This window comes from Chelonoidis abingdonii, chromosome 2, assembly GCF_003597395.2.
Source record: "Chelonoidis abingdonii isolate Lonesome George chromosome 2, CheloAbing_2.0, whole genome shotgun sequence".
In the NCBI taxonomy this organism is placed as follows: domain Eukaryota; kingdom Metazoa; phylum Chordata; order Testudines; family Testudinidae; genus Chelonoidis; species Chelonoidis abingdonii.
In genome coordinates, this window is record NC_133770.1 from 22,775,386 (window position 1) to 22,798,635 (window position 23,250).

At 40.5% G+C, this 23,250-nt stretch overlaps 1 protein-coding gene across 3 annotated transcripts in view; it reads right to left on the bottom strand.

Moving 5' to 3' along the window:
* Nucleotides 1-23,250, bottom strand: part of PTPRN2 (protein tyrosine phosphatase receptor type N2) — a 1,143,575-nt gene that overhangs the window by 599,087 nt on the left and 521,238 nt on the right. For 2 of the 3 annotated variants that reach the window (XM_075062202.1, XM_075062203.1), the window contains exon 10: nucleotides 7,235-7,321. The exons of the other annotated variant lie outside the window; for it this stretch is intronic. In XM_075062202.1, the coding sequence (XP_074918303.1) occupies nucleotides 7,235-7,321 (87 nt within the window). The remainder of the gene's footprint in view (nucleotides 1-7,234; nucleotides 7,322-23,250) is intronic. 3 annotated transcript variants of the gene reach the window in all.

Genomic DNA, 23,250 nt, shown 5'->3' on the forward strand with positions numbered 1-23,250 from the left:
TACATCCACCCCTGCTTTACACACTCAGCTGACCTAGTAGGTTTTACATTTTTTAAATATTGTATTTGGATTTTCTTTGATAAGATTCCTTTTCTATAAGTTCAGCTGATGATGGCTGAAGAACTAATTCCAGGAGAAAGGTCATCGCTACAGTTCACACTGTGGTGGAATGCATCCCCTCTCCCCCTTTTCTTATGCCATGCCTCCTGGTATTACCACCCACCTGACTCCAATCCATACTATACCAGTCCAACAATCAATCACCAGAGGCTGTGGACACCCATAATTAGATTTGAAAATCATAACTATAGTCATTTTACGTCTGCTTGCATAATTACATGAGCATGTTAATATCCTTTTAATGGTCTCTAATGATGTAATAAGAAATAATGGAATTTATCTGACAGCTACATAACCATTAACAAAACATATTAAGCATAACTAGTACTTTCATAAAAATTCAGGCTGTATCTGAAAGTGACAGCTAACATGCTGGATCCTTTTTACAATGTTGAACCATTTCTGATTATGTATTCCCCAAATAAATCCCCACTCATCCGCTTCACAGGGAAAGCAAAATTTATGTCAATGTAACTTGAAAATAAATCAAGTGTAGCAGTGAACTGTGCATTCTAGGAGCCAAACAGAGATTATATTGAGGATCCCAGGTCATCAGTTAAAATTGGCATGTTGGTGAAAGAGAGAAGATAAAATAAGCTGATTACCACACTGCATCAACTAATCAAGAAATAACATGGGAATAGGCTAAAAAGGCAACTGTTCACTCAACCAAATTCCAGAACAGTAGGAAAAGCTAAAATATAGGCACATACTATAAATATTCGGAGGCAAAACTAACCACAAAACAATAAGATCGCCTCTGAAATAATCCTTTCAAAATGACTACACTGCAGAAAAATACACATTAAACAATTGAGAGTTCTGGATTATAGGTCTCTTAGAAGAATTGATTGTTTAAATTTGCTGTGGTGCACGTCTTAGAAATAATTCTTAATTCTTATTAAACATGCTGTTTTTGCATGGTCTTTGACATTAACCCTGTAGTTTTCATTAGTAAAACTAAAATTGACAATACTTTAAGGATCTCTGACACAGGAAATAGTGCTGTCACCATCATACCATAGAGTATGTTGGGAAGGGAGAAGAGAGAGAGAATTACATCTCCTAGTCTTATTCACGTGTTGTATTGCCATGTCAGCCTCTGAATTAGCCAAATATGTCACACTCCTCCCCACTTCCACTTTGTTTCTAACTCTTTCAACTGACCCCAGACTTACTGAATGGTTTCCCACTTGGTTACATACTTCATTCTTTTTAAAAGTCGTTAACTGCCTGGGGAGAGGGGGAACAGCCGCAAGCATCAAACCCAGGCGCAGAAGTCCCTAGGCAGTGCTCAGACCAGGACCAACACACAGCAGCTTACTTCAGCCAGAGGAGAAGAGGGCTAACGAAGCTCTAGCTCGCAAAGAGCTCTGCCCATGAAGCTCCTGACTGGAGGAGACATCCAGCCCCACCAGTTGGCTGGGATGATCTATTTAATCCAGAAAGAGGCACAGGAAGTTGTCTGAGCAACAAACAAATCCTTGGCTACCTGTTACTATGGTCCCTGCCTACTTGCCTGACTCCTGGCTCCTGCCTTCCAACGTGGTCCTGTGCCTTCCCTCCTCATCCCAGACCCCTATCTGCTCCCAGTTCCTGCTTTCCTACCTCACTCCAGGTCCTTGCTGATATGCTCTACTCCTGACGCTGACTCTAGGCTTGACTCCTAACTCCAGCTCTGATCCTTGGCTTGGTATCTCACTGGCTCTGACCCTTGGCGTGGCCTTTGACTTTGACCCCAGTTTCAGTTCCACACTCCTGACTCTAACCATTAGGCATGACCTCCCACACCCCAGTCCCTACTTGCATCTGGGGAAAAAAACGTTAAGAAAGTTAAGAAGAAATGCCAAGTGTGTTCATGAGTGGCTTAGTGGCTGAGCATTTCTCTATGAAAAAAGCAATTCCTCAGTGTCTGAGACAAAGTAAAATCCATACTTCCAGAGCAGCCTGAGCCTTGCACTTGGAAATATCAACAGTGCATTAGGGGTAATCACCAAGTCAAGTCTTTCCTGAAGCCTCTCCCTGTGAGGTTATTCAGAAACTAACCAACACTTTCAACTTCATACATTTCTCTTAGAATGGCCATGCAGCAGTGCCACAAAAGCTGCTGCTTTATAAAGCACAAGTTCTTTGCTTAGTATAGAATTTTTCTAAGGCATCTACCCCAGTGTTATCTATTGGCCAGATCCAAATCTCATAGCACATTAATGAGAATTGAACCTGGGCCAAAACTTCTAATTTGATTAATAAAATAAATGTATTATATGTTATTCCTCAATGACCCAAGATTTGGGAAATGATTTCATTCTTTTCTCCCCTAGGTAATAGACATTATTAAAATAAAGTGCAGAACTGATTTAATTTTAAATGTGTTGTGGTTAATGTAAAGAAGGTGCTCTGTCCTATTCGGCATCTGAGTTTATATCTTAAAATAGCTACATTTTACTATATAGCTATATCTAGTCCTCTAGCTACTGTGATACAGCATGGCCAGAGGGCAGCATAAGAGTGTTAGCAGGGGGCCTTATTCCCTGCCAAGGGAGGAAGGTCTGCTTTAGATTAACTAGAACAGCTGTGGCCAATTAGAGCACCTGACTCCAATTAGAGCACCTGACTTCAGTTAGAGCACCTGACTCCAGTCATGGGATATAATCCCCTGCTTCATTCAGACCGGGGGTGGTAGTTGAAGGAGAAAGGTTGGATTGGAGCAGAGTGCAGATTGCAGAAGAGAAGAGTTTGTCCAGAGAGAAATAGAAGGTTTGGAGGAGTGCTGCGGTGGATTGGGAAGCCCAACAGAAACCCTAGGTAAGGGGCACCAGGCTTGTATAGAAGAGAGGCGAGAAGCCCTTCACAAGCTGACGGGTATGAGAGGGAAGTAACCCAGGGGAAGAAACCGCTAGTCAAGTGGTTCACCACAACCCCAGGGCCCCTGGGTTGGGACCTGGAGTAGAGGGCGGGCCCAGGTCCCTCCCTCTCCACTCCCCTCCTCCAAGGACACTGGGGGAGTGATTAAGAACTGGTTCAGAGGCAAGCAATATCGCCCTGAACCTACCCCAGAGAAGAGAAAGCGTGAGACCCAGAGAACAATACCGGCAATTTGCCACACTACATATCAGCTCAGTGACAGGACCAAAAAAAGAGAGATTGTTTATGGCTATATCATTAGAACACTATGTTTCACTAGCACCAATATATGGTACTCAATCACCTAAAGGCTTTTTGGGGGCTTATAATTAGCTTGGTAGGTGTGACTGTTCTACTGGTAAATGGGTGAGGTCAATGAGGCAGCATTCATTGACACCAGCAGAGAACTTGGCCCATGGCATTGTCTCCTTACAAGTGTGACAGATTCTGGTCTATCATATGTCGCTCCTAGCCTCTAGCTTGAATTTCCTCCAGAAGACAGTAATTGCAGCCATTTTTGAAATTTTAAAGCTTATTTTTCATTTTTTTAAAAAGCTAATTATAGGTAAAATAGTCCATGAGCAATGAAAGTAAACCTTTTACTGCTTCATGAATGAATGAGTGGACTTTCACCTTCTGAGGAAGGTAATCCACTTCTAAGGTGTTTATAAGTAATTTAGCTTCAAAAAATTTTTATATACAATGCACTAGGAGTGCTACCCGTTTGGGAAATAAATCTGGCAAGCTATTAATTTGCAATAATTTTTACCTATCTGTTAAATGCAAAGAATGGAATTCAAGAAAACTCTGATGAAAAGCTACATAGAGATATTCTACAATTCTGACGACTTTCTAAGCAAGTAGAGTGAAACAGCTGTCGAGAAAGCTATTTTCAACAAAATTTCCCTGCTTGCAAGTTACTGAAACTTTGGAAAACATGGCGAAATTTTATGAAATTTCTTAATATCTGATTAAATTTTCCCTGCAACACTTTTTCCTTTTTGGAAAACTTTAAGCCACTTTCACTCATTCAAATTCATGTCCCTCACAGTGCAATAAAGGTGCCTGTGTGGTCTTGTTTTCATACTGTCCAATTTATATATGTTCCCTGCTAACCCCAACTGGAGACTGACCATGCGTAGTACAGGTTTGTGTATAGGGCTCTGTTTCTGATGGAAGAAGATATTTTTTCCCAACAAAGCAAATGACATTAAAATTTTTTGAACAGAAAATCAAGGTGAATACTAGGAGTTGTAGGATAGACTTACTTACAGGATGGGGGATTCTATCCTGGGAAGCTGTGACTCTGAAAAAGATTTGTGGGTTGTGATGGATAAGTATCTGAACATGAGTTGCTAATGTGACTCTGTAGCCAACGGAACTAACGCAATCATGGGATGCATAAACAGGGGAATCTTGAGTAGGAGTAGAGAATTTATTTTACCTCTGTATTTGGCAAAGTATGACCACTGCTGGAATGCTATATCCAGTTGTTTTGCCCACAATTCAAGAAGGATATTGATAAATTAGAAAGGGTTCAGAGAAGAGCCATGAAAATGATAAAAGGATTAAAAAACATGCCTTATAATTATAGACTCAAGGAGCTCAATCTATTTAGCTTAACAAAAAAATTAATAAAAAATAAAAAAAAATTTAAGGGGTGACTTGACCACACTCTGTAAGTAACTACATGGAGAAAAAATATTTAATAATGGGCTCTTCAAAATCTAGCAGAGAAAGATATAAAATGTTCCAATGGCTGGAAGTTGAAGCTAAACCAATTCAGACTGGAAAAGAGGCATACATTTTTGACAGTGAGGGTAATTAACCATAGGAACCATAGGTGCAGATTCTCCACCACTGACAGTTTTCAGATCAAGACTGAATCTTTTTAAAGATACACTCTCGTTCCAAAAAAATTATTTTGGAGAAAGCTCTATGGTCTATGTTATACAGGAGGTCAAACTAGATAATCGCAATGCTCCCTTCTAGCCTTGGAATCTATTAATCCTTATCTTGGCATGTGCTAGAACGACCGCAGAGATTAAATGAGATATATGGCAATGAAGGGTAAATTAGCTGGCCATTGAGATACATTTACCTGCTGTAAGTTGAAGGTATAGCACCGGAAAACTAATCACATTTACTGGTACCATCACATACAGACAGAGTGAGGGCAACAGCAGGAAAGATTGAGCAGGGTACTGCAGTGCAGCAACACAATTAAGGGGCTAAAAGCAGTCAGTCCCTGAGTCCCACTACAAATGAGCACCAACCACATTCTTCCAGATGTAAAGCCTGTGGCCTGAAGCTTTAGAGAGAACGGAGCTCATTATTGTCATTTGTTGGTGAAATGGGAGAAGAATGGCCCACAGCAACTTAAGATCTGCAGACAGGAAGGGACTTCACTGGCGAGGGAGATCTCTGCTGGCATCAGTTAGAGGGCAAAGAGAATTGACTGAATGGGTCAGGCTTCATTTGTATATTATATGATGGCGTGGTGCATTCTGAATAAAATGCAGTTTAGTTTTGCCTTTAAGAGCAATTAAATGCAACTGACCTTGCTGGGAAATACAAGGACAAGACACTGTGCCTGAGGTCACCCTGACCGAGATTGCGGTCAGGCGCAGTTGAGTAAGGGAGCATGGACAGAGGTAAAGGAGGAAGAGAGGGAAAAGGCTCCTGACAGCTGCTGGATGGGCTTCTCTGCTGATGAAGACTCTGTCAACTGTCCCAGACACCACTGATATCATCCTGAGAGTTGAGCTGAGACTGCTGAACAGTGCAGAGTCTAGGCAGCTTCAAGGCAGCAGTGGCAGCTTTGTGGCAACAGATGATGCAGAGCAGCAGTGGCAGTAGCACCTCTGAGGTGATGGATGGCACAGAGCAGTGGAAGAAGTAGGCAGCTTGGACTGAAATCTCAGACAGAGCAGCAGTCTATCCACAGGACTCTGGTGTAGGCCTCTCTATCCAGCAATTAAAGCTGAAATCACTCCAGCTGAGTTAGGGAGTGGAGCCCTCAGAGCTGCCCAGGCAGCCGCAACCCATTAGAGTCCTTGGCTTTCTCCAATCCAGGATAACTAACTGTGAGCAGAGAGCTGAGGTGGTAGAAAGTGGCCAGAACACATTAGTCACTCATAATGGCCAAAGAAGGACCAAGGTGGGTACGTTTAAGACATCCTGGGAGGTGGGAGTCTTACATCATAGAATTTGTTACTTGGTGGTTTTACCAACTCATTGTGTTGTGTACCTCCCCCTCTCCACCCCCAAAGTTCTCCTTGTTATAACCTCTGGACTCTGTGCTTCCAAGTGGGGAAAAACTGCCCATAAGGGGCAGCCAGGGTGGTTTATGTAGGTTCCCAGATTTCTGCGTGAGGGTTTAAGCCAGTGTTAATTAAGTCTTTAAGGAAACTTCTAGAAAATTAAACTTGACCATTTCTGCTGCCAACAACACCTGGCAGAAGAGTTACAGAGACTATCAAAAAACTCTCAAATATTGTCTCCTGTGTCAGAATTTCTCTGAAAGCAGTCAATCAATCCCATGAACTAATCTTTACGCCCTTATTAGTTCTCTGTTAAATTCTGTTGAGTTTTATTTTTTTAAACTTTCTCTCATGGAGAAGCTATAGTTCCTGTGCAAACATTTCCACCTGAGAAAATTTAAGCAATATCTTCATAGTACCAGTTCGGTCAAGTCACTACCTGTCCAATTTACAAGATGAACATACATATAATTAGTCAGTGTGAAACATAGAAAAGTAAAACAATGGCTGGACTCCTGAAGGAGACATAATCTAGTGTTCCCAAGCACAAAACAAAGTAAGAAACCCCTGAGTTCCACTCTACCTCAGACACTCCCTCCTCTTCTATGAAACTGAGTATAATAACCCTTACAATACTTATCTTACGTGGGTATGGTGAAGGTTAGTTAATGTTCATACAGCACTCTGAAGATTATAATTTTTCCTTTTACCTTATACTAATGGTAATACAGAGATCTTTTCGAGACTGCATCAGATCATTTTTATTAAGTATGCTATTAACTGTAAACAAAACTTGGCAAAGAATGCCAGGATATTCTTTTCTCTCTCTCTCTCTCCATGTGATGAATTTTGATGAAAAAAAATAGCTATTTCCTTAAGAAAATATATATTAAAGAATAACAATGAAAAAACATATAAAATAGAAGGGACAAGCACCACATACATACTTGACATCGTCAAAGTCACTCATCTGCAGCTTCAGGAGATCTGCCACATCCTTTATTAACTCCAAACCCTTTTCCACATTCAGCGGGCTGTTGAAAGGAAGCAAGAAAACGCAGCATTATGAAAATGGAACTCATCAATACTTGAGAGGCTAAACGTCCCCGAAGAGTTATCACCTTGGCCTGTCAGGGTCTGAAAATCACTGCTCACAGTATTCCTGTCACATAGCGATCGTGATATCAAGGGAATTGGGATCAGGTGCTTCTTCAGGCATGATGAATCACCTGAATTTTCCAGCAATAAGACAAACAATAAGGTGTAAATAGAATTGTTAGGAAGTGTAATAGGCCCATGATGCAGTGACCGGTTCATCTCAAGCCTCAATAAAAAATGTAATAAAGTAAAAAGAAAGAAAGAGTGAAAAGGATTGGCCAGACAAGGATGGAAACAAAAATGAAAGTCAAATTGCAGGGTTGTGTATCAAATGGACAAGCGAAAAGCATATTTTTAAATTCATTAGTTTTTTAAAATGAATCCAGGGAAAGGATGCAAAAATATTATGGATTTTAAAGTAAACAATGGAGATAGGCACACAGAGCAGGAGAGGGTGATTAGGTAGATGGAAGACACTTTGGTGTGTGTGTGCTGCTGATATAACCCACCTTCAATCTTTTCAAAATTTCTCAGTGCCACATTCACATTTTTTAATTTAAAAAACAAGTTGCAATCAAGCATATCACATGTGCAACGTTATCATTTAAGAAAGCATTTAGCTATATGCAAAATTTTCATTAATAAAAAGTTTCAGGTTATTAGTTAAGAGTTCTTTAGGCTCTCTTATAACTCTGAAGATGTATTGCAAACATTACATTTTCTGTCTGTGATATACTGACAGCAGTGTTCAGTGACTCCAACTGATACAACATTTTCAGACCTATCTGGATGGGGGCTTAAAAGTTTCTTGACACCTTAAATGACCACTTCTTGGAGCAGCTAGTCCTGGAATGCACAAGAGGAGAGGCAATTCTTGATTTAATTCTAAGTGGAGCACAGGATCTGGTCCAAGAGGTGAATATAGCTGGACTGCTTGGTAATATTGACAATAATATAATTAAATTTAACATCCCTGTGGCAAGGAAAACACCAGAGCAGCCCAACACTGTAACGTTTAATTTGATTTCAGAAAGGGAACTACACAGAAATGAGGAGGTTAGTTAAACAGAAATTAAAAGGTACAGCACCAAAAGTGAAATCCCTACAAGGTGCAGGGAAACTTTTTAAAGACACCATAATAGAGGTTTAACTTACATGTATACCCCAAATTAAAAAACATAGAAGATAACCAAAAAAAGTGCCACTGCGGCTCAACAACAAAGTAAAAGAAGCAGTGAGAAGCAAAAGGCATCCTTTAAAAAGTGGAAGTTAAAATGGTTTTTGTAAAGGGAAATCATGCCTCACCAATCTACTAGAATTCTTTGAGGGGGTCAACAAGCATGTGGACAAGGGGGATCCAGTGGATATAGTGTACTTAGACTTTCAGAAAGCCTTTGACAAGGTCCTTCACCAAAGGCTCTTAAGCAAAGTGAGCTATCATGCAGGGCCGGCTCCAGGCACCAGCACTCCAAGCAGGTGCTTGGGGTGGCAATCTGAAAGGGGAGGCAGTCCCTGTTGTTTTGCCCCCAAACAGCACGCCGAATTGCCACCGCGGACAGCGGAGGCAGTCCGTGTGCCCTTAGGGCGGCAGGAGTGTTTCCGCATCGTCGTCAATTCGGCAGCAGCTTCTATGTTTAGCTGTCTGCGGCAGCTTCAGCTAAACATAGAAGCTGCCGCCGAAATGCTGCCACCACGGAAATGCACCTGCCGCCCTAAGGGCACATGGACTGCCACCGCTGTCCACGGCGGCAGTTCAGTGCGCTGCTTGGGACGACGAAAACTGTAGAGCCGGCCCTGCTGTCATGGGATAAGAAGGAAGGTGCTCTCATGGATTGGTAACGAGTTAAAACATAGGAAACAAACGGTAGGAATAAATGGTCAGTTTTCAGAATGGAGAGAGGTAAATATTGGTGTCCCTCAGGGGTCTGTACTGGGCCCAGTCCCATTCAACATACTCATAAATGATCTGGAAGAAGGAGTGAACAGTGAGATGGCAAAATTTGCAGATGACAAAAAACTACTCAAGATAGTTAAGTCCCAGGCCGACTGCAAAGAGCTACAAAAGGATCTCTCAAAACTGGGTGACTGGGCAACAAAATGGCAAATGAAATTCAATGTTGATAAATGCAAAGTAATGCACATAATTATAATCCCAACTATACATATAAAATGATGGGGTCTAAATTGGCTGTTACCACTCAAGAAAGAGATCTTGGAGTCATTGTGGATAGTTCTCTGAAAACATCCACTCAATGTGCAGCGGCAGTCAAAGAAGCAAACAGAATGGTGGGAATCATTGAGAAAGGGCTCAGAGTAGCAGCCATGTTAGTCTGTAGTGCAAAAAGAACAGGAGTACTTGTGACACCTGAGAGACTAAAAAATTTATTTGAGCATATGCTTTCATCTCTAAGGTGCCACAAGTACTCCTGTTCTTATGGAGAAAGGGATAGATAATAAGACAGAAAATATCGTATTGCCTCTATGGAAATCCATGGTATGCCCACATCTAGAATACTGCATGCAGATGTGGTCACCTCATCTCAAAAAAGATATATTGGAATAGGAAAATGTTCAGAAAAGTGCAACAAAAATGATTACGGGTATGGAATGGCTGCCATATGAGGAGAGATTAATAAGACTGAGACTTTTCAGCCTAGAAAAAGATGACTAAGGGGGATATGATGAGAGGTCTATAAAATCATGACTGGTGTGGAGAAAGTAATAAGGAAGTGTTATTAAAGTAAATAAGGAAGTGTTATGTATTCTCATAACACAAGAACTAGGGGTCACCAGCATGTTTAAAACAAACAAAAGGAAGTATTTTTTCACACAATGCACAGTCAACCTGTGGAACTCCTTGTCAGAGGATGTTGTGAAGGCCAAGACTATAACAGGGTTAAACAAAGAACTAGATAGATTCATGGAGGATAGTTCCATCAATGGCTAATAGCCAGGATGGACAGGGATGGTGTCCCTAGCCTCTGTTTGCCAGAAGCTGGGAATGGACAACAGGGGATGGATCACTTGATGTTTACCTGTTCTGTTCATTCCCTCTGGGGCACCTGGCATTGGCCAGTGTTGGAAGAAAGGATACTGGGCAAGATGGACCTTTGGTCTGACCCAGTATGACTGTTATGTTCATATGGATTTTGATTAAACGGTGCTTTTCAACATTGTTAAACCCCAATGTTCATATAATGAAATTTTACAAGCATGAGTGTCAGCTCATTTATGCTAGTGTAAATCAGAAACAATTCTAGTGAAGCCAGTGCAGTAGAGTCAAGTGAGAAGAGGATCAGGCCCTACATTATTACTTCAAGGCTTTGGGGGGTGAGGGGGAATAGAGAAGAAAAGCATGCTCTTAAAGGTGATTTCTTTATGTAGGCCAAGAAGGAAAAAAAGAAAAAGAAAGATTTTCTAGGATCTACTTTATTTTTTTTTTTACTTATTTCAATGAAAGATTCTACCTGCAAGTTTTTATCAATCATCATCATTTTATGTATTGTCTACTGGGCTGCAATGAGCATTTTTATTTATTTATTTTACAGTGTTTTGCATACAGAGCCCAGAGGGTATGTCTATTTAAATAACAGGATATCTCATTTGGACTTTGGTTAGGATAGAATTACTCAGCTTCTCTTCACATTCCTACGGTCTTAACTCAAAATGCTCAAGGGACATCCATATAAACTTAGAGTTCTTCTGTATGAAAAACGCAGAGATATTCCTTTATTAAAGTAAAGTAAAGAATATAAGCACTTCTGCAAGAAAAAAAAAAGTACCATGGATTATTCATAAAAAAAAAAACCACCTTACCTTCCAAGAATTGACAGTGGATAGAACTCTGATTATTTACAGATAACCATGAAAGTAGATTGTTACAGTGACTCAGGGGCTTACGTGTTAATTAGATCCTTTCCTCCCAAAGATGCTGGTTTACATTTAGGGGGATGATTGGTATCAGGAAGTAAATTTTTACTATAATAGCCAGTACATACAGAAGTGCAAGGAAAGAGGACTGGAGAAGAGTAATACTTTAAAAAGAGGAACAAAGAGGATTCAGAGAATTATAGACGAATCAGCCTAACTAGGATACCTGGAAAGATACTGGAACAAATTATTAAACAATCCATTTATAAGCACCTAGAGGATAATAGGATTATAAGGAATAGTCAGCATGGATTTGTCCAGAACAAATCACGCCAGTCCAACCTTATTTCCTTTTTTGACAGGGTAACTGACCTAGTGGATAGGGGGTAGATGTGATATAGCTTAACTTTAGTAAGGCTTTTGATACAGTTCCCCACACAACAGTCTCATAAGCAAATAAAGGAAACATGATCTAGATGGAATTGCTATAAGGTGGGTGCACAACTGGTTGAAAGACTGTACTCAAATAGTAATTGTCAATGGTTCACTGTCAAACCAGGAGGATGTATCTAGTGGTATCCCACAGGGGTGAATCTTGCATCTGGTACTATTCAATGCTTTCATTTATGACTTGGATAATGGATCGGAGAATGTGTTTATACAGTCTGAAGATGATACCATGCTGGGAGGGGTTGAAATCATTTTGAAGGATGGGATTAGAATTCAAAACAACATTGACAAATTGGAGTATTGGTCTGAATTCAACAGGATGAAATTAAATAAAGATAAGTGCAAAGTACTTCACTTAGGAAGGAACAATCAAATGCACAACTACAAACTGGTGAATAACTAGCGAGGTGGGAGTTATAGTGGATCACAAATTGAAAATGAGTCAGCAATGTGATGCAGGTACAAAAATGCCAATATCATTCTGGGCTGTATTAACAAGAAGTGTTGAATGTAATACATGGGGGGGTAATTGTCCCGCTCTACTCGACACCTGTGAGGCCGCCGCTGGAGTACTATGTCCAGTTCCGGACACCATATTTTAGAAAAGATGTGGACAAATTTTAGAGAGTCCAGAAGAGAGCAACAGAAATGATATAAATGACCTATGAGAAAAAGTTTTTAAAAATGGGGCATATTAAGTCTTAAAAAAGAAAAGACTAGGGGGCGGGAAGCTGATAAGTGTTCAAATACGTTTAGGACGGTTATCAAAAAGGAGAGTGATCAATTCTTCTCCACATCCAATTAAGGCAGAAGAAGAAATAATGAGCTTAATCTGCAGCAACCCAGGAACAGTGAACCGCAGCCACTGGGAGCTGCGGGCAGCCATGCAAATGTAAACAAATTGTCTGGACAGCCCCGCCAACAGATTACTCTGACGGGCTGTGTGCGGCCCGTGGGCCACAGATTGCCCACCCCTGCTCTAGTGTACACAAGGCCTCTTGTTCGAGAACCAACCCCACATACCATTCTGTTTATATATATAAGAACACCTATATAGTTGCAGATGACACCAAGCTGGAAAGTGTCAAAAATAAAATTAATTTTATTTTTGACACCTTTCAGCTTGGTGTCATCTGCAACTATACAGGCTGTGCCATAAGGCTGATTTGAGAGCAAGCAAAGTGCAGGAGAATAAAGCACAACTATTGACTATGCTATACTGTATAAACTTTATAGCTCACTAAATATAAAGCCATTCTGCATTTTGTAGTAGTCTTAATAAATAACTCTAAAAATCACCATCCATTTTCTTAAAATACATTCCCCCTCTTGCCCAAGGGTCATTACTGTGTAAACCAGTGTTTCATTACTGAAACAAAGCACCTTACTTCCCTCGGATTATCCTCTAACACCTTCTCTTTCTGTCACGAGCAATTTAAACATTATTTTTCAATTGAAAGGTCACAGAGCTAACAAAAAATGTATATTGAACCAATGTCAGTGTTCTTATACAGTCTATCTCCGATCATTTGTAAAATGTACTTTGTTTAAAGGGCTAACAACAATGAAGTTATAAAGAGCATAAGGAAATACATACATTTTACTGGTGGGTTAAATAGCTATAGATTATACTCTTTTAAAATCAAGCTCTGAGTCTTCACTCTCCAAAATCTTTCACCGCTTTCTTTATTGTACCTCACTTCCCAGCCTCACATCATTAGGCAAACAACTCTGGCATATAGCAGTACCTGCTGCATCATCAGGCTCATTTTTCTATTTAAAATAGCAAACATTATATGATGGTGTTACATTATCCCCTCAGATGAAATGGCTTCTTTGTTGAAACCAAGACTGCAGTGGCATCATTTGACTTAATCACAGCTCCCTTTGCAGAAACTTCCCTATCCCCATTTCTCATTTTAAAAATCAAGGGCCCAATCCAGAATGACTTGCTCAGGAAAAATTAATACTTACTTTAATTAACTCCCATTGACTTCACCAGGAGGTTTGTCTGAGTAAGGACAGCAGGACCAGGCTGTCATGCTATTTTAATTAGAAAAGGATCTGATCAAAACCGCAGAAACTTTTCATGGGAGCTGCTGCCGGTTTTGAAAATCAGGCCATCTATTTAGATGCCTGAATATGGATTAAGGAATCTAACATTAGGCAATCACTTTTGGAAATTTTGCCACACAATGTACTGAACACTGAAATGAGAGAAAAAAAAAGAGACCACAGCAAACACCAACCACTCGCTACGTTGCAATCGTTTACATAGAGCCCTCGCTGTTAGAACCTGATTTTTAATGAGCAGTTCTATGCCTAAAATGGCATCAAAGAGTTTCATTGTCATTATCTGTCAATGACTTCCACATTTAATCTGCTCAATTTACAAGAAAAAAAATGTTTTTTCCTGACCTCTGGTTTTGCAAGTGTCTCACAGTCACACCAGGCCATTTCCTTTTCACGCACCAGCACAAGAAATAAGGGTTTTGCTAGCCAAACAATGTCTTCAGTGTTATCTTTGCAACCCCCCCACTTTCAGTGGGATTACACACATGTAACTGAGGCTATGTCTACACTAAAGACCTTACAACAGCACAGCTGTACCACTGCAGCTATGCTGCTGTATGGTCTCCAGTGTAGCTACTCTATGCCAAGGGGAGAGAGGTCTCCCACTGGCATAATTAAAGCACCTCAAATGAGCGGCAGTAGTTATGTCAGCGGGAAAGCATCTTCCGCCAGTTCAGCACTGTCCACACTGGCACTTTTGTTGGTGAAGTTTATGTTAAGAACATAAGAACGGTCATACTGGGTCAGACCAAAGGGCCATCTAGCCCAGTATCCTGTCTTCTGTCCGTGGCCAGTGCCAGGTGCCCCAGAGGCACAGAGCAGGTAATCACTGAGTGTTCCATCCCCTGTTGCTCATTCCCAGCTTCTGGCAACCAGGGATGTTGGTCAGGGATGGGTTTTTTCACACCCCTGACTGACAAAAGTTTTACCAACAAAAGTGAGAGCGCAGACATAGCCTAAGAGGAATTTAGAACATTATTCAGTTGAGGCTGAATGGGGAATACAACCCAGTTCCCGTTCTCTCAGATCTGTCAGCTCTGCAGTGGTCACAAGAGTAAAGAGCAGCATTCATGGCAGTCCACAAGGATTTTACACATTCCCTTGGGTCAGATGTGGGGCGCATGCTGTAGAGGCAGCCAGCAAGTAAGCTGTGGCTTGAAAAAAAAAATAATTTTTTTAACATTATAAAATCTTCTCTGTTCTTTAAGTAATGGAGTCAGAGCTGAACGCCGGATGCTGATTCAAGCCCTAGCTCAGCTTGGTGCTTTAATTACGTATTTGGTGTTGTGACATTCTAATGGACATTTCTATAAGATTCCAAAGCTCAGCAGTGCACCCATAAGTGGGACTATGCAGAGGCTACTTTGAAGAAGATAGATTACATCTCTCTGGCCTGGATCTAATGATTATATGTTCAAGGGTATATTTGGAATTTCTGGTCAGAGAACAGGAAGACAATACAAAAATAAGCAGCGGGATGAGTCCTGCAGGGAAAGGCACTGAGCAGAATGGCAGTTCCCTCAGCCTAGCACAGACCGGCACTCAGTTACTAATAAAAGCTATGGGCTAATGGCAAAGGAGAAGGAAAAAACAGAGAGGAAAAGCCTATTTTCTGCATTTCCCAAAACTTGTTGTGAAAACAATCCCATAAACTGGTCCATTTTTGAAGAAAATTTTTGATCTAGTTGTACAGATGGCTTGATTGTTAATACTTGCCAGTCCTGCTCTAGTCCAAAGAGAGCAATATGTGTCTCACAGTAAGGTTGTCAGCCTCACAAGCAGTTGCTCTCATTCGTTTTTCCTTCTCAGAGCTGCTGTGTTCCAAAAACCACTTACTGAGCCTTAAAATCCCCATGTGCCATTGTTCAAATTATGTACTGTCCTTCCCAAACTGTATGCACTGCCCTTACAATACATTCTTAAGAAACATAGTGCAGCACAGTAATGGATATCCATTCAGTTCTGTCAGATTAGTTCACGTGAATCATTTTCTAAAAAAGGAGGAATAACCTACAGCACAGAAATAAACCTGATATTGGGAATTACACTCCTTAAACCTAAATGTCTGTCTAATCCCCAGTGAAATCTTAACTAAATTCTCAGATTTAGCATTCAGTATTTTCAACTGAAATCTTGGAAAGAATCTTAATGGAACAATTGTTTATTTTCCACATAGATAACGATGTAAAAAAATGATGCATTGCCAGATAAAAGCTCCATGTGCAAAACTTGTTGCATGGTTACCTTAAGTAACCAATCACTATTATACATATAAGAACACCATGCAATGAAAGTAGCATATAGGGAATAACTTGAGATTAAAGGTAAACAGCTTCCAGGTGAAGATGGTGGTAGGGATATATAAAGTCCTTTACGGCTTGGGTTACGGATACCTTAGCAATCTTCTTCCTCTTTGTGTTTTACCCGAGGAGCTCAAGCTATAACAACAATATTCCATTTGGGACACTCAAATTAACAGTCACTGGATGTGCTCATCCAGGGTCTGGATTAGAGCTGTTTGGAAATTTTCTGAGACGCAATTTTTCATTGAGAAATGCAGATTTGTCTAAAACAAATATTTTCTCAGGAAAGGATCAGATTCAACTCAATTCAGATTCATTGGGAAGGTTTTTTATTTCCATGACGGAGGGAAAAAAGAGAGAGAGACACTCTCCACTCACTGTAGAGAGAGACCACAGTTCACATGCCTGTTTGATTTAGAATATGGTCTTGAACCCACATCTCCGGTGGCTGCCCTAACCACCTGCCTATTGGCTATCTAGGGTACACTGTATGAACGGGGATGTTCTCATGCGCTCTCTTTCTCTCTCATTTAGTGGAAAACATTGAAAGGTCTCAGGTTTGTCTCAATACGGAATGGGAAATTACTTTAAATCTTGAAAATATCTGTGGGAAGGAAGAACCATTTCCCACCCAGCACTATCATAGAATCATAGAATATCAGAGTTGGAAGGGACCTCAGAGGTCATCTAGTCCAACCCCCTGCTCAAAGCAGGACCAATTACCAACTAAATCATCCAAGCCAGGGCTTTGTGGAGCCTGACCTTAATAACCTCTAATGAAGGAGATTCCACCACCTTCCTAGGTAACCCATTCCAGTGTTTCACCACCCTCCTAGTGAAGAAGTTTTTCCTAATATCCAACATAAACCTCCCCCACTGCAACTCCTTGTTCTGTCACCTGGTACCATTCAGAACAGTCTAGATCCATCCTCTTTTGGAACCCCCTTTCAGGTAGTTGAAAGCAGCTATCAAATCCCGCCTCATTTTTCTCTTCTGAAGACTAAACAATCCCAGTTCCCTCAGTCTCTCCTCATAAGTCATGTGCTCCAGCCCCTTAATCATTTTTGTTGCCCTCTGCTGGACTCTTTCGAATTTTTCCACATCCTTCTTTTAGTGTGGGTCCCAAAACTGGACACAGTACTCCAGATGAGGCCTCACCAGTGTTGAATAGAGGGGAATGATCACATCCCTCGATTTGCTGGCAATGCCCCTACTTACACAGTCCAAAATGCCATTAGCCTTCTTGACAACAAGGGCACGCTGTTGACTCATATCCAGCTTCTCACCCACTGTAACCCCTAGGTCTTTTTCTGCAAAACTGCTGCCTAGCCATTCGGTCCCTAGTCTGTAGCAGTGCACGGGATTCTTCCATCCTAAGTGCAGGACTCTCCACTAGTCCTTGTTGAACCTCATCAGGTTTTCTTTGGCCCAATCCTCCAATTTCTCTAGGTCCCTCTGTATCCTATCCCTACCTCCAGTTTTTCTACTACTCCTCCCAGTTTAGTGTAATCTGCAAATTTGTTGAGAGTGCAGTCCACGCCATCCTCCAGATCATTAATGAACTAGTTAGCATGTTTCCAGTGGTGGGTCCTTGCCTCTGGAATTTACTCTCCAGCTTAGTCTAACAGACCCTAATTTTGATCATCCTCTGTACACATTGTGAAGCTTAAACATTTGTCCTGGCTTCTTCAGTAGGGGCTGGCTAAGTGAATTAGGACAAGACAGACCAATATTAGAGAATGTTTTAGTGCTGATTTGGGTCAATTTTTTTCCTGTTCATTTTTAAAGACTGAATTTTAAAGACAGGTGCATTTTATAATATGAAATACATAAAATTTCATTGTTATTTTGCAATAATGTCTCCTTGCAATGACATAAAACCAACTTCAAAGACTCTTTTCTTAGCAGAGTGAAAGCTAAGCCAAAATTAGAAAATCTCAATAAAAAATACGGGTCTGGAAAAGTGTATGGAAAAGTTGTTTTAAAAATAAAGGATAGGAAAGATGCAAGAAAAATTGGACATTATTTTGTTTCTAGAGGCCACGTTACTGATTAAACAGAACTGAGGGCCAGATTCTCCTGTCTGCTAAGGCCATTTCATGCTGTATAAGCATACCAGAGCTGGATACTCTGCTGGCAGATATCTTGCCACTCCGACACTTCTTGCACAAGCTGTCCCCAGTGTAATGTTGCACCGAGAGAATGTTGCATTCCAGGCATAGGGCTTGGCAAGGACAGGGAGTGGGCATTGGATCTTGAGGTAATTTATGGGATAGATTTTGAGCTGCTCTGTAAAAACTTATGAATATTATATGTCCCATCTGTTTGTCATCATGTTTTTTATGTGAACAGAAGGGATTAATTCAAGCAGAGGCTGGCTCCACCTACACAATAGCTTCAGACAGCCACCCATTTACCACTCTTGTGGGACAATACTACCCATTTGCTTTGATGTCCTACCTCAAACCCCTACTGAGCTCAATGGACCAGTTTGTATAGGTAGGATCAGAAGGGAACATAGGAGAACCAAAAAGCCCTGAAAGCAAGACAAAGGGCTTTGGGGAGAGAAAAGCAATATTCTTAAGGAAGGGAGAGGGTGATGATTTGGAGTTGCTCATGAGAAGCGGTTCTCAAAGACACACACCCCAGACGCCAAGGGTTTGGAGTAAAGAGGGACCTGCCTAATTCTCTGCCAAGGGACAGGAAGACTGTAAGTAAGATATACATCAGTACAGGCCTTTCTTGTTTTAAAATCCTGTTTTCTCTTAGGCTTTGCTATGTTCCTACTAAGTTTAAAGAAAGATTTTAAGAAAGCTGTCTGGTCACTGCCTTAGCCACTGGTCACAGCTCCTGTAGGGAAGACTTGCAGGTGCTGAGGCCAGGCCTGCTGATTAATCAAGGTTGGTGCTCAAGGGGCTGTAGCCTAAGGTCCTATCTAAGATTGGGAGAAAAGATAAGGCACAAGGCCTAACATGTGAGGGGGTACACTCAGAGGGACCAGCAGGGAAGGGTTTAAGGTGCAGCTAGCCCTGGCACCCTGACACTTCATGCTAGTAGCATAAGTTAGTGCTGCCCCATGCATCCTTAATTTGCACCAGCATTGGCTTCCTGTGAGTGGGGACCTGCGCCCCCACCCACAACCTCTCTACTCCATCCAGAGATGAGATGAAGTGAAGAAATCAATCAGTTGTAGCCTTACTCCCTGAGGCATGAAGGTTTCTGTTCCTTTCAAAAATAAATAAATGTAATTACTAATTCTATAATCCTACCTTGTGTGATTATGGATACTCTCATTAGACCATAAAAATGTTTAATCAATTTTTAAAAATCCTTCTGGACTCTTGACCTCACTGATATTTTATCAGGCCAATCTGTATTCTGAAAAAGGGGTTGTGGGTGGTCTACACAACTGAAAAGAAGTCCTCTTATTTTGGTACCTGAGTAAGGCTTTAGGTGCCTAAGGCATAGAATCACAGAAATGTAGGACTGGAAGGGACCTCAAGAGGTCATTGTAGTCTATCCCACCACACCGAGGAAGGATTAAGTATACCTACCATCCCTGACAAATGTTTGTCAATGGTATCCTTAAAAACCTTCAGTGTTGGGGATTCCACAACCTCCTTGAGTAACCTGTTCCAGAGCTTAACTATCCTTATAGTTAGAAAGTTTTTCCTAATATGTAACCTAAATCTCCCATCCTCCAAACTGAACGGATTACTTCTTGGCCTGCACCTAGCAGACGTGAACAACAACTGATCACTGACCTCTTTATAATATTTTTTTACATATCTGAAGTCTTTAAGTTTGAAAATTTGTGCCACAATACACCTCATCCACATTCCTCTTTCTCTACTCCTCTTTGATCTCAACTTTATCTTTCTTAATTGAAGCAATCAGAACTGGACAGGGTTATAACTGTTACAATTTATGTTTTGATTTTCTGTCCCTCTACTGATGCGCATAAATATACTACTTGTTTTTATAACTGCATTTTGTTTGCTTATTGACTACTTTTGTAACTACATCACAGACAGCAGATGTCTACATTAAGCACATTGAAATAACTCCTCAAAAGTTCCGAGAGCCCAGTGTATGAGAGGAGGTTTTTTAAACAGATTTTTTTTATATAAAGCCTGTTTTTGCTAGTCTATATTATTCTGCTGCACTTATCCAAGATGAATTTCATCTGCCACTGCGCTCCTTAATCCCTCAATGTATTTAAAGCCACCTGGGATTTTTCTAAATCCACCCTAGTTCTTCCTAACAACCACCTCTTCCTCTCTGTTGACCTCTCTACATTTGGAAAAGCAGGAGTTCATGATGATTCATTGTCTCTTACACTCATCCAGATCTTAATCCAATGCAACACCGTGCCCCTTATTCTATGACTAATTTTCCTTAATAGTCATTATGAAGAGAGTCCCATTCACCTCCTGTTGTATTTGAGATTAGTAGTACAATCTGCAGCTTTGCTTCAAAAACAGCTTCTCTCTGTGGAGGGCCTCCTATAGCTCATCAGGAGGGAGGCCCATTCGGATGGACCTTGTCAGACCTTTGGACTTGGACTTGGTCCTGGCTGAAGAAGATTGTCCTGTAACAGTGAATCAGTGGCTGGAGCACAGAGGTAGGTGTAGGGTAAGAGGCTGGTAATAGCTGTAGCTGGAAGCCAGGGTAGGAGACAGGGCAGCAAAGTTAGGGAGGCAGCATTAGAAAATGTCAGTCGATCTGGGCAATTCCACTGGCATTTTTTTTGGAGATACATTAAGTGAGTGAGGAATAAGAGAAACTCTTCTTTCTATAAGCAGAAAAATTTGAAAAATGGCCCATCCTTGAGATCCTATGAGACTGGGTGTGTGTGAATTTCAGAGTTTGTGGTGACAGTGGTTCTGTAGCTACAGGGAGGCAGAAAAATAATCAGATTCTCACAGAAACATTTTTTAAAAGGCAGTTTAAAAATGTTTCCTCTGCGAAAGCTACTACTACTAATTGTCATCTGCAAAAGCTGCTTGAATCTTGATTTATGTGAAAATCTCAAAGCAACCTGAACTATGGAGTAGTTACTGATACCTCCATAATAAACTATGTCTATACTGAATCCCGCTCCCCTCCTTTTTGCATGCATCATAAATATATAGTGTGCATGTGCATCTGTGTGTATATCTGTATGCACTTTGTGGGGTATCTAGTCATCCATCCAAGATAGTTATAAGGTCCTCATTACCGTAGTATCTCAGCACCTCATAGTTTGTAATGTATTTATCCTCACAACACCTCTGTAATGTAAAGAAGTAGCATGGTCCCCATTTAACAGATGTGGAACTGAGGTAGAGAGAGACTAAGGGCTGGTCTATACTAGAAAATTATGTCAGCTTAACATAAAAAATCCACACCCCTGAATGGCATACTTAAGCCAAGCTAACCTCCACTGTAGCCAGCACTAGGTCGATGGAAAAATTCTGTTAGAGGAGATGGATTACCTATGCCGACAGGAGAACCTTACTATTGGCATAGATAATAGCATCTACTCTGATGCACTACAGCGGCACTGCTCTAGTGTTTTAAGTGTAGACATACCGTAAATCCAAGAGTTCAAAGTCACACAGGAAGTCTATGGTGGAACAGTGACTATTGGGTATGGTGATTTCAGTCAAGGTAATTCATAGTGTTGATATGAAATGAAATTTGAGCCTAAGCCAAGCCAGTCCTGACAGAAAATGATTTTATCTTATCTTTCTCATTGGTGATGCTCCGATGCATATCAGAGAATAGTCTGTGTTGAATTAAAAGAGAGAACATTTTTTCATCCAAAACACTTTTTAGCAAAAAATGCATATTCAGCTACACCAAAACATTCTGTGAATTCATTTTAGTTTCATCAAATTGTTCATGTAGAAGACCTCCCCAAAAATTCTGAAAAAGTAAAAAATGTTTAATTTCAACATTTTTTAAATGAAACTTTGAGATTTTTAAGTTAAAAAGGACTTTTTGGGTCAAACAAAATGTTTCACTGAACCAGAAATTATTTTTTTCAACTTCTGATTAATCAAAAATTTCATTTTTTATTTAACTTGAAACTATTCTGCCCTCACCCCCCAAATTCTTCAGACTTACCAGTGAACTGAAATATCTGTTATTCACCCAGCTCTAGTTGGAATGTCTGGACACACAAGCAACAGGTGCATGGTGCCATGACACTCCTTCCTCACCTTTCTTAGTTTAGGTTAGCCTTTCAATAATGTCTCAATGTAGCCTTCTTCCACTTAATTTCCCATCTCTTAAAACACTCAGCTTGATACCCATAAAAAATCAAAGCAGGAATGTAATTCAGGTTAGTATTGCTAAGAGACCCTCATATGATTTGCACACCACTTTGGTTAAACTATGATACATTTTAATTTTTAGAGCAAAAAAGCCACAACTCACATTTAGTCTGATTTGTGTAGGTGTGTGGTAACTGAGTCATACCTGGGTATGGCTCTTCTATGAAAATCTTATGGGAACTGCCTAATATCACAACAATTCTAGAAGCAATGATTTTAAAAAAACACTTCAACTTACTTCAGAGTGATAGCCGTGTTAGTCTGTATCAGCAAAACGAACGAGTACTTGTGGCACCTTAGAGACTAACAAACGTATTTGAGCATAAGCTTTCGTGGGCTAAAACCCACTTCATCAGACGCATGCAGTGGAAAATACAGTAGGAAGATTTTTACACCCACAGAGAACATGAAAAAATGGGTATTGCCATACCAACTCTAACGAAACTAATCAATTAAGGTGGGCTATTATCAGGAGAAAAAAATGTTTGTAGTGATATAGCTTATACTCAAATAAATCTGATAGTCTCTAAGGTGCCACAAGTACTCCTCGTTCTTTTTACTTCAGCTTACTGTATCTAGCTACAGTTTTCTCCATTCTTGTTTCCGCTCACACTTTATTAGGATATCGAACATTCTTAAACTTAGTTCTGTTTCGACAATACAGCAAATTTCCATTTCGCACATTTTCCGTTCCCTCCCTTTCCATCACCAGTAGGTGTGAAATTTAAACCTCTTAAATCAGACAGATTCAAGTCCAGACCAATTTATAACGCAGATGACACTTTGCAAAAATCAATTTCAGTGGTCAGACTATGAAGGTCAATGGAGATTACTATATCATGGAAAGGT